Here is a 12,668-nt window from a genome sequence, read left to right on the forward strand (position 1 = left end):
GAACAAGTTTAGGGTTTCAGGGTTTGTCTTGACCTTTGGAAAGGAAAATAAAGTTTTTCCTTTTACTACCTATTTAAAAAAAAAAAGCCCAAAGTTTATTTATTTTGACTAGATATCAGACTGCATCAAGCTACACAGTTTTTCTAGGTATTCACTTCTTTGATGTTATGCTTCAAAGTAGCAAGCAAGATAAATGTTCTCTTCTTACTTAAATGGATGATGAGATGACATTCTATTCCATCCTTTCTTCTTTAGGTTGAACTCCACAGAGTATGGGGAACTACGAGAGAAACTTCATGCTCCAATCCGTAATGCAGCTAATGTTGTGATCCATCAGAGCCTCAGTGACTTGTTTCTGGAAACCTTTACATCGCTGGTGGAAATTAATCAGACATACCCTGTTCCTAGCAATCAGGTGGGAGTTTCTAATCACTTGACATTATAATAATTGTAGTTTCTGGCTTAATCAAATCTATGATTACTGTGTTTGCATAGTGGTTATCTTACAGTTCAGTAAATATTTAGTAAAGTATACCTGGCTGTTTTTTCTGCTGTTTGCTCCAAAAGAAGCTATTGATTGATTAAGTTTGGGGGAGGACGGGAAATATCATAATAAGGAGTTTTATTTTAATTTAATGTCAACGGTAGGGCTTTACCTGGGGAATTTGGAAACAATGGAGTTAAATTTCCATGTGGTGTCTAGAAAACTGAAGTCACAACTCCTATTAGTAATTGAAATTGATGGGCATCAATTTCACCTTGCCTTGACAATTTGCCTTAGCTAGTCTTACACCTTACATCTTGTATTTCTGGAGAGCTAAGTTACTTTAGATCTGAGGCCAGATCTGAGCCCAGGTTTTTAAATACCCAATGTCCTTTGAAATCAATGGAAATTAGGTGCCTAAACATCTTTATGGATCTTTAATGCATGAAATGATTCCTAATCTAGATCTTATTTTCATTATAAACAGTATTTTGAATCTTTTCTTCAGTAATAATAAGGACCCAGTGTCAATGGAAACTAACCTTCAGGCTCAGAACTGTATAGCTGTTGGGTTGAGAGAGAGTCACTTTATTTCAGTCCTTTTAGCTTGTGCTATCTTTAGGTGTAAAGTACTTGGGCTTCTGGGTTTTGGCTTGATACTGACTGATACCATAAGTAGTTGTCTACATTGAAAAAGAGAGATGATTATTTGGGGATTAAAACACAGAAATGGGAATTGGGAGATCTAGGATATCTCAATTTTCTGAGTGACTCTGAGCAAGGTACTTGATCCCTCTGTAAAATGAAGATGATATCTTGCAGGGGAATTATGAGGCTAATTTGATTATAAATAATACTTGGCACTTTTCACGTATAGAGTAAAGTGCTGTACAAAGTATGGTAAGTATGATAAAGGCCATTTTACAGATGAGCAAAGTCAGGCACAGAGTGGTTAAGTGACTTGCCCAGGGCCACACTAATGATTGAAAAAGGTGAGAATAGAACTCAGGTGTAATCCTCCCAGTTTAGTGCCCTATCTGCTGGACCACATAAATGCTTTGAGGGTCTGGGCTGGAAAGCCCAATGGCGATGCAAATTATTATTGTTAATAAAACCATTAATAACTGTTCTTCCAGCCTGCACCTTTCCCAGGGGGCTGCAGGTGCACACCCAACATGACTAACTGTGGATAAATGCCCAGATAGGCTGTCCTTTTCAGTTATACAAAATTTGCAGGAAAACTCCCAGTGGGTGAAATCCTGGCCGTCTTGAAAAACACCCATTAATTTCACTGGAGTCTGGATTTCACTCAATAGATCTTCCTTCCTTTTGGGGAAAGGAGAATACATAACAAACATTACATTTCAAGTAGCTTCGTAAATGTTGTTGAAGAACAATAAAAGCAATAATTTGCTATACAGTTATGCTTCTTTACCCTTTTTCTCTTTCTATAGGAGCTCGAGCCATGTATAGGGTGTATGCAGACTAATGCAAACATCAAGCTTGTTAAAAATTGCCAAGAGCCAAACGAAGGAGAATGCCAGCAATGTTACTGTCGTCCTATGTGGTGCCTGACTTGCATGGGGAAATGGTTTGCCAGCCGGCAGGATCAGCAGCACCCAGAGACCTGGCTATCAAGCCAAGTGCCTTGTCCAACCTGCCGAGCCAAGTTTTGCATTTTAGATGTTTGCATAATACAATGAATAATCTTGGTACAATTCACCTTTTGAAATCTGAATGTATTCACAGCAGGGTTGGATGCAAGCCCCATTAGATTTGTTTCTTGCTCTTCTGTTTCTGAAGAGGTAAAAGCTCTGGAGTTTTCTTCTTCAGAGCCCTGAGAATGGCAACCCAACATTTTGTTTTCATTTTTTCCCACTTCACAAATGTGTTCTCAGTTTTTATTCACTAACATAACAGTTAAAATTTTAGATTGTTGAGTTTTGTGGGGGTTTTTTGGCTTTTCATTTCCAAACTCTTGGATGCACTTTAAACCAATAATAGTGCCCTATTTGCTTCCCTTATATCAGAGGTGAAAACCTGGTAAACTAATTTTAAGTGCTATTCTAGTTACAGGATTAAGCATTGGTGTTTAATGATTCTTTAGCTAAGGGCTAATTTTCCTTTATAATAAGATGTACTAAGCAGGTTGCTATTGCTAAGGATAGTCGGCTCAAATTGCAACCTAGCTTGCTTCATCTTGAATCCGTTTGTAAAGTCCATGTTAATCTTTGTGGGCTTTCCTCAAAACAGATGTCTCAGTGTTGTGTTTTTCCTTTCCACCAAAACAGGCCCTCAGATCAACTACTATAGACATCGAGGAACTCCCAAAGTTGTGTAACTTCTGCAGGGAGCTTAGCACAAAGAAGAATAGAAAATACAAAATAATTTGTTTCCAGATATATTTAGTATACAAGGAAGCTCATTCAAAAAGTGTCGTTTATTCAGTTCATTAACCTGAAGTGCTCTTGGTGCTGTTTAGAGCATCTTATAGCTAAAGATAATTTTTCCCTGTTTGGAGTCTCAACACTCTCTAGCTAACGTTAAGCATGACTTGTCTATATTTGGAAGGAGAGCAGTGATCATCTCAATTTTCTGAGTAATCCAAAAGAATGTTCAGCTGTGTCAAAACCTGTAGCTTTTTCCAGTCAACTGCTTTTCCAAATGAATGGGATGTCAGGACTGGATAAGAACGTGTAGCCATGCTGACTATTTCAGATATGACCATTATTAGTGAAATAGGTTTTGGTTTGGTTTTCTGCTTTATTTTGAAGCCTGATAATAAACATTTATCACTGCTTTAACATGAATAGGAGAATTTTGCATACCTCTTAGCATGTGTCCCCACCAGGCTCGTTTGTCAGCAGGTTTTGCACTGTTGGTAGCAGTGGCTGAAGCTGTAGTATAGACAGAGTGTGGATTAGACAACACAGTGGTAAAAATGCCTGTGCTTTCCTATACTACAGCTTCCACAATGGAGCTGCACCAATGCAGAAAGTCTCGAGATTTTCCTGGTGCAGACAAGACCTTAGTACTAGCGCCTGTGTGGCCTTGTCTACTCTGGCACTTTCCTTAAAACCTCCCACTGATGCAGCTCCACAAGGGGTAGATAGTAGCAGTGGGAGTGTAGACAAGGTGCTAGCAGTCGCCAGCATTTGAATCACTGTAGGTCATGTAGGACCACTTTGAGCAGAAGTAGATGGCGTAGTGTAAAAAATAATAGCAGCCACTCTACACTAGAGATCTCACCATTGTTAACAATTATGCTTTTAAGAATTAGATTTTTGTTGGTAAATGTCAGTAAATGTTGTTTTCATCATACATGCACAAACTGATGACAAAATATGTCCAACAATACTAACTGAAATTTATAGATAGGCAAAGTGAGAAAAATGCTGCTTGAGAACTTATTAGAGTCCCACCTCAATGTGTATAAAGCATGTTGTAATGCTGGCTTTAACGGAGCTGGAGCAAGAATGCCATTTCGGTAGCCTTAACTTTTTGAATCTCAACATCTACTGTCATAAAATAATTATTGTCTGGACCACCACCACCCTCTTCTCTCCCTCCCTGCCTCACTCCCTCCCCGCCCCCTGCCATTTCCTGAAAAGGTGAACATTTAAATAGAATCATAGAATATCAGGGTTGGAAGGGACCGCAGGAGGTCATCTAGTCCAACCCTCTGCTTAAAGCGGGACAAATCCCCAGACAATTTTTTTTTTTTTTTTACCCCAGAGCCCTTAGTGGCCCCCTCAAGGATTGAACTCACAACCCTGGGTTTAGCAGGCCAATGCTCAAACCAAACAAATAAAAATATTTTAAAAAAAGCTTAAAAATAAACGTCTGTATTATCTGCCAAAATTATTTAAAAAACAAAACAATTCTGCCAAGCATAGTAATACAAGCAGTGAGCTGCAACAGAGAGAGATTTCATTTAAACTTTGGTGTATCCACAGCCTGTGTGATATGTAGACACAAACCAGGCATGTCAAGAACTGGTTACAAATATAGTTAAAACTTGTATTGTGGACAGGTTTAAGGGCACTTAGAAATGGCATATAGACCTCTTTTTTGTTTTAATATTCATATATATAAACTGCCAGACTATTTGTATTTGGGGAAAATACTCCCTTGAGCATGCATCACAACTATTAGGCATTCACTCTTTACTATGAAATACTGGCTACTTTTTATACTATAAATTAATAATGATGATTTTCCTGGGTTTCATATTTCAGCTGTTTCAGATTGTATGTAATGGAAACTTGACACAGAGGCTGACCATGTGGATCTGAATCTCTTTCGTAAAAAATTGCTAACTGACATCAGTGTTTTATTTGACTAGAATCAAATTGAATTCCTTAACTTCAGGCTTGTGCTACGTCTGGAAAAAAAATCACAACACTAACTAATAATTTAAAATACTCTCCAGTAGTTTGTGGGGAGGTTATTTTGAAGTGACATTTACAGTATTCTTTTAGCCTATATTACACAGTCTTAGTGGGCTGAATTCTGCTCTCTGATAGGTGTGTGCATTTCCCCTCTGTAATAATTTTTGCAGATAAGGATACTTTATTACCGTATTTATTTCAATCAAGTTTGCACAACGCAGTTGTAAGGCGGTGTGGTCTTTGATAGAGTAGGTGTAGCAGGGAAATGGGAGTCTGAACTTGGCTCTCCCACTGACAGTCACTCAATTTCTATGTTTGTTTTCCCATTTGGAATAATAATCTTCTACTGGAGAGGTGTTATGAAGCTTAATTCATAAGGGATGTAAGATCCTTGGATGAAAAGCACTATAGAATTGCAGAGTATTTCTTAATAAAGTAAAAATAAGATGATTGCCAGTATGTCTTTTTAATAAGCTTTCTTATCTGAGCAGCTTGCTCAAGAGATTCATTGTATATTTCTTTACTTTTTTAACTATAAAAAGCCTCTCTTTGAGGTGATTGGAAGTTTTAATTTCAGTGAATCTTTGTGTCGTAAGAATAGAGCTTAGTAATACTTTATAATATTGTAGTATACCAAATGTACTAATACACATAAATGTAAAATATTCTTGCATGTTTTAAGGGTAGTGCTGTATCTATAGAAGTACAGTGTTTTTCAAATGTGGCCACATGTGGTCACCAGAGTGTTTTCCTGTGGCCATGACAGCCACCTGGGCAGAGATGGGGGAGGGGTCAAACAGAAGCCCATTCCTGCAGTGTCCAGGTGCTCTAGGAGAGGGCATCTCCTCTCCTCCTTCCCCCTTCAGCTACAGGACTCCAGAGGTTGCCTTCAGCCCCCTCTGGGGCTCTGGCAGTGGGCTCCATGCTTCAGACCCTCCCCCTGCCAATCTTCAGCTGAGGGGCTCTGGCTTTCACCCCTCCCCTGGCTGATGAGGCTTCAGGCCCCCTCCCACCCTCCCTTGGCTCCAGTCTGGGCTTCAGCTCAGGGCAATGGGGCTTCAGCAGGGCTGGCCTTACCAGGCATCGTGGTCAAGAGGCATGGAGTGGGATGAACCTGGGGTGTGAGGCCTGAGGGTGGGGGGGAATGATTGGGAGCCTGGGGAGGGATCTGTGGGGCCTGGGGGTGGCAGCAGGGGCTGAGACACCAAAATGCAACTGTATGTTATTTTTATTGAGTCTGGAACCCTCCATAAATAAATTACAATGATTTGGACATGCATATGCGCTTATTTATTTATTTTTCCTAAAGTTAATTAAGTATTTTAGGAAAATTTGTCAGACAGCAAGAGTTAGTAGCCACACTCAGAGGCCATCAAAAAATGTGTTGTGTGAACCCCTGTCTTAGAAGACTCACTAATATTTACCAAATAAAATAGTTTTTGTAATGTCATGAATACTAACTGACATAAATTCTTTAAAATAAACAACTTCAGAAGTTTAGATTGTTTGAAAGAGTCCAATATGCCCCTAACTTCTGAAAGCATCTTATTGGATATGTTTGACTAGAGAACCAGCTGTTTTCAAACCTCAATGAGCTTTATCTTTAGAGCTAGTAGAAAATGAAAAATGGGCCAATGGTCTCTTACTACATAACCCCCCAACTTTTTAATTGACTTGCATACTTTAATGGCGACTAAGTGAATATTGTGTAGAAATAGACATCCATTTCTGTGGCTTCATCAGGTCAGCGGCCTGAAGAGTATAAGGAGAAATAAGGTCCTTTTTCTGTCTTCCAGAGAAAGTAATAACCTGCATTGAAGAATCGCTTTAAAAGTATTTTCCATCCATCCTGTCCTGTTAACATGCCTTAGGATAAAAGCAATATTTAGAACAGTTCTTTTTACTGTTCATCTTTAAAAATAGCCAAACTCATTTTGTAAAATAAAATATTTATAGAATAATCATTTCCTGGAAACGGATTTAAGGTGGAAATCCTAAAAGCATGTGTGCACGTCTACATTCCCTTGTGCATACACTATCGGTACTGTAGGTACTGTACATTTGCATACAAATCCCCCATTTTCATGCACAGTAGTGTTGGGCATGCATTTCTGAAAATTCAGGCATTAGTTACACTAGTATGTGCCCCTGCCATAGTGTGAATATTTAATGTCTAGAGACTTATGGCATTTATATTCCCACTAATGGCAGAAGTGTGTCCATTCATTGTTGTCAAGTATAATGTGCTATGCTACAAATATCATTTTGTCCACCAAGTATGATTTTTTTGTGTCTTATACCAATCCCGTGTTATGAATGAAATTGTAATCATGAGGTTCTGTTTTACTTGAGACAAAAATATATGGTCCAAAGGCAGAGATCTGTAACCCAGTCACTTCAGATTAGAGTATTTTCATTGTATTAAATCTCTGTATACTGCAGCTGTGTACATCCTCAGGTTAAATCTGAGGATATTCCATGACTTTCCATGTGGTTCTTCTCCGTGCCACTTCTCAGGATGGATGAGAATTTGATTTTGAGATATTTCCGGAGTTAATGTTGAATGTCAGTTTTGTTTATGGAAATACTTTTCACACATTACACTTTCTCCCAAAGGTTTAGTGCAGTTATTTTAGATAAGTGCTTTATCTACTTTTAAAATGTTATAGTTTACTTGATTAGCTTTTAAGGAAGCTATTTTAATGAATGTAAGTAGCTTGGTTTAAACACTGTTTGAAGAGCTGAATTTAAAAATTAATTTTGAGAAGGCTTCTGGTTTTCAATTTCAACTAATATTTACCAGCTAAATACGGTACAGGTGGAAGTCAGATTGAATCATACATAATGGGCCAGATCCTTAGCCCAAGATAAATCAGCATAAAGGGAATTTAAGATGCCCAAAGAGGATTGTTATCCTGGTGTACCTCTGGATTAGACTAATCCTGAGTCTGACAGCCTTCAGCACGTGCTGCAAAATGTCCTCCTTTGATAAAGTCTTCCCGCCATAACCTGAATGGTGGAGTGGGGAGAGAAGAAGGGGAAATAAGGAATGAAATATCTAGATGTATATCTCAAGAAATGATTTGAATAACCAGGGAGGGGAGACAAGCAGAGGCCATTAAATTGGGTAGTGTTGTAATAAATTGGGGGCTGTAGTGCATCATCAAGGTTGTAATAGGTTAGGATAGTAGGAGGCCATGTGTTATAAATAGACCTATCCTGAACGACGATCCCTCACTCTCACAGACCTTGGGAGACAGGCCAGTCCTCGCTTACAGACAGCCCCCAAACCTGAAGCAAATACTTACCAGCAACTACACACCACACAACAAAAACACTAACCCAGGAATCAGTCCTTGCAACAAACTCCATTGCCAACTCTGTCCGTATATCTATTCTTGGGACACCATCATAGGACCTAACCATATCAACTACACCATCAGGGGCTCATTCACTTGCACATCTATCAATGTGATATATGCCATCATGTGCCAGCAATGCTTCTCTGCCATGTACATTGGCCAAACCGGACAGTCTCTACACAAAAGAATAAATGGACACAAATCAGACATCAAGAACTGTAACATTCAAAAAACTGTAGGAGAGCACTTCAGTCTCCCTGGACACTCAATAACAGCCCTAAAAGTGGAAATTCTTCAACAAAAAAACTTCAAAAACAGACTTCAATGAGAAACTGCAGAACTGGAATTAATTTGCAAACGGGACACCATCAAATTAGGCCTGAATAAAGACTGGGAGTGGATGAGTCACTACAAAAGTAATTTTCCCTCTGCTGATACTCATACCTTCTTGTCAACTGTTAGAAATGGCTGATGTCCACCTTGATTGCATTGGCATTGTTAGCACGACAAAAGTAATTTTCCCTCTTTTGATATTCACCCCTTCTTGTCAACTGTTCAGAATAGGCCATTTCCACCGTAACTGAAATGGCCTCATTAGCACGACCCCCCACTTGGTAAGGCAACTCCCATCTTTTCATGTGCTGTATATATATACTGCTTACTGTATTTTCACTCCATGCATCTGATGAAGTGGGTTTTAGCCCACAAAAGCTTATGCCCAATTAAATTTGTTAGTCTCTAAGGTGCCACAAAGACTCCTCGTTGTATTAACTAGAGAGCGCTCTCAGAAGCTATCCACTGATAGGCCAGGGTGGAAATCCAGCTTTAGTAGTTATCCATCTTTAACCACAATTACAGCACCAGATAGGCAACTCCCCACACTACAGAAGCAGAAGAAAATACTGCACGTATCTGAGAGTACACCCTGGGGTAATTTCTCCTCACCTCGCTATTCAGACAGCAGATAGGATGTTGTAGGTGAGACCTGTTTAAGCAGAGAAAGAAGTAGAATGCTGTTGAACCCACCACGTTCCATGACGGTTGTGGGGGAGAGCTCTTGTGACTGCTGAACAAGGCTATTACATGGTCCCTTAGAAAAACACCAGATTGGTGGTGGGAAAGTGATAGGCCAGTGCAGAACTGGGAGGGTTTTAAAATATGTTTCAGTGAGACCCATGGTGATAGAGGCAAGGTGAAATATGGGCTATATAAAAACAGATTTACTGTGTTGGCTTTTGGGAGACAGGGTAGGTATGGGAGGGGGCTTAGGGACATGGGAGGTGGTTAGAACTTTGGAAATGAGGAAAGAAAGACCCGTTTCCATTCCCAACAGTATCACTTCCTGCAGACCAAGTTTGCAGAACATCTCTCCTTTCCTGCCCAGATTCCAAAAGTCCAACCTAATATATCTTTTAAAATAAAGATATTTGCTCGCTTCCTCTTAGAGAGAGAATCTCTTTCCCCTAAAACTACTGCTATTTTTAGCACTGATGGAACTACAAAAAGGGTGAATTCCAGCTCCTAACTTTCCCAGTAGTAAAAAAGCCAAAAACACAACATGATATCTGTTATACAACAGGTTAAAAGACAGGGAACAAAGGGTAGGAATAAATGGTAAATTTTCAGAATGGAGAGGGGTAACTAGTGGTGTTCCCCAAAGGTCAGTCAGACCAATCCTATTCAACTTATTCATAAATGATCTGGAGAAAGGGGTAAAAAGTGAGGTGGCAAAGTTTGCAGATGATACTAAACTGCTCAAGATAGTTAATACCAAAGAAGACTGAAGAACTTCAAAAAGATCTCAAAGAACTAAGTGATTGGGCAACAAAATGGCAAATGACATTTAATGTGGATAAATATAAAGTAATGCAAATTGGGAATAACCCCAACTATACACACAATATGATGGAGGCTAATTTAGCTACAACTAATCAGGAAAAAGATCTTGGAGTCACCATGGATAGTTTTCTGAAGACATCCAGCCAGTGTGCAGCAGCAGTCAAAAAAGGAAACAGGATGTTAGGAATCATTAAAAAGGGGATAAAGAATAAGACAGAGAATATATTGCCCTTATATAAATCCATGGTATGCCCACATCTTGAATACTGTGTACAGATGGGGTCTCCTCATCTAAAAAAAAGATATACTGGCAATAGAAAAGGTTCAGAGAAGGACAACTGAAATGATTAGGGGTTTGGAACGGGTCCCATATGAGGAGAGATTAAAGAGGCTAGGACTCTTCAGCTTGGAAAAGGGGAGACTAAGGGGGGATATGATAGAGGTATATAAAATCATGAGTGATGTGGAGAAGGTGAATAAGGAAAAGTTATTTACTTGTTCCCATAATATAAGAACTAGAAGCCACCAAATGAAATTAATGGGCAGCAGGTTTAAAACAAATAAAAGGAAGTTCTTCACACAGCGCACAGTCAACTTATGGAACTCCTTGCCTGAGGAGGTTGTGAAGGCTAGGACTATAACAGGGTTTAAAAGAGAACTGGATAAATTCATGGAGGTTAAGTTCATTAATGGCTATTAGCCAGTATGGGTAAGGAACGGTGTCCCTAGCCTCTGTTTGTCGGAGGGTGGTGATGGACGGCAGGAGAGAGATCACTTGATCATTACCTGTTAGGTTCACTCCCTCTGGGGCACTGGGCATTGGCCACTGTTGGTAGACAGGATACTGGGCGGGGTGGACCTTTGGTCTGACCCAGTATGGCCATTCTTATGTTCTTATGTTATATTCCGTTCACATTGGAAGGCTTTTTTCACAGCTATAAGAGTTAGAAAACTTTTGTTTAAAAAAAAAAAAAAAAAAAAAAGCTTAAATTCTGCAACAGGAGCTGGATTCCACAGCAATCCCCCAAACTGCTTCTCCATGCATCCAACGAAGTGAGTATTCACCCACGAAAGCTCAGGCTCTAATACGTCTGTTAGTCTATAAGGTGCCACAGAACTCTTACCTGCTTCTCCATTAATGCTAACAAATTTTGGCATACACTAGGTCTTGCTGATTAAAAGGATCTTAAAAGAGATGACTTTTTATGAGTAACACTATATGGAATTATAATAGTAAATATTGAATTGCTTGGCAAGGATGCAAACCCTCATATTGAACAGCCTAAAACCAACCTCTACTACTGGGCATTTGGGGGAAACTTTCCTGTGGGCAGGGTCTCTTACCTGCCTACTGTGGGGATTTGTGAACCTTCCTCTGAAACAGCTAGTACCAGCCATTGCTTAGATACAGTATGATGTACTAACACCTCACTGTTTCTAGTTTTTAAGAAAAGCACTGGGGACTGCACCTCTCCACCCTGTTACTTTTTTTTATTTAAAAAGAGAGTTTGAGATATTTTGTTTACGGATTAGAACATATGTTCAATAAACTTGTTTATGTATTGTAAATGTTACATACAGAAACTGCACACAATCTTACTGTGTGCAGTTCTCAGCAATATGAGAAACCCATGTGCTTTTAGGGACAGGGCTTTTGTTCTTTGGACAGCACACAACCCAGCTATAAAAACACACGTTATATAAATGGATATATGTTACATATATATCTTGTGTTGCAGTGTAATATAGTGTAGTATAACCAATTCATCACAATATCATCCACAGAAGCACATTACACATCTAGGATAGTGATACAAAATGCTCTCAGGCAAAATACACTTTGCAATACAGTTCTGTACACTGCAGTGTAACTCAACATACAAACTATTAGGGCTTGTCTAAACTTGAAAGTTAATTCAGAATAAGGTAAGGGTGAATGTAAAGTGTAACAGCTATTCTGGAATAACTCTATGTTTGGGCAAGCATTTACAGCACAAGTTACTAGCAGTCACAAAACTGCACCATACCCTGATACAATGCACCCACATTGAGCACTGTGGTATGATAAAAACCCAGCAAGGCAACTCAGTACCACCCAAGGCACGGTCTAGGGTGACCAGACAGAAAATGTGAAAAATCAGGACAGGGGGTGGGGGAAATGGCATATTATGGCTTAGACCAAAAAGGCCTAGGCCTAGGGTGGCAAATTTGCTCATACCCTCTCCTCAACTCCGCCTTCCCCAAATTCCCAGCCTGCTTCCTCCCCCAGGTGCGCCGCGCTTCCCTACTTCCACCTCCCTCCCAGGCTTGCTGCGTGAATTTGCTGGGAGGGAGAGAGAAGTGAGTAGTAGCACTCGAAGGAGGCAGAGCAGAGGTGAGCTAGGGCCCGCGGGCATGAGGAGTAACCCGGGGGGCAGGAACCGCTTCCCACCCCAGCTGCCCCGTGACATAATATACCCGGATCCAGGGCGCGTGATATACAGCCGCCAAGCCACCGGCTGCAACCACCCAACCCTTCCCCGCTGCCGGGTTCAGATTCTCCCGCCAACACCCCCCTAGGGGCGGAGCCCTTCAGAGGGGAAGAAGGGAGAG

General features: G+C 40.1%; 1 protein-coding gene across 2 annotated transcripts in view; it reads left to right on the forward strand.

Annotated features, from left to right (window-relative positions):
- Positions 1–12,668, forward strand: part of TMEM129 (transmembrane protein 129, E3 ubiquitin ligase) — a 415,719-nt gene that overhangs the window by 10,662 nt on the left and 392,389 nt on the right. The window contains exons 3-4 of one of the 2 annotated variants that reach the window (XM_050947886.1): positions 256–415; positions 1,939–6,154. The exons of the other annotated variant lie outside the window; for it this stretch is intronic. Coding sequence (XP_050803843.1) covers positions 256–415; positions 1,939–2,187 — 409 coding nt within the window. The 3' untranslated portion in view covers positions 2,188–6,154. Of the gene's footprint in view, positions 1–255; positions 416–1,938; positions 6,155–12,668 lie in introns of those variants that run through there. 2 annotated transcript variants of the gene reach the window in all.

Source organism: Gopherus flavomarginatus, chromosome 3 (assembly GCF_025201925.1).
Source record: "Gopherus flavomarginatus isolate rGopFla2 chromosome 3, rGopFla2.mat.asm, whole genome shotgun sequence".
Classification (NCBI taxonomy): Eukaryota; Metazoa; Chordata; order Testudines; family Testudinidae; genus Gopherus; species Gopherus flavomarginatus.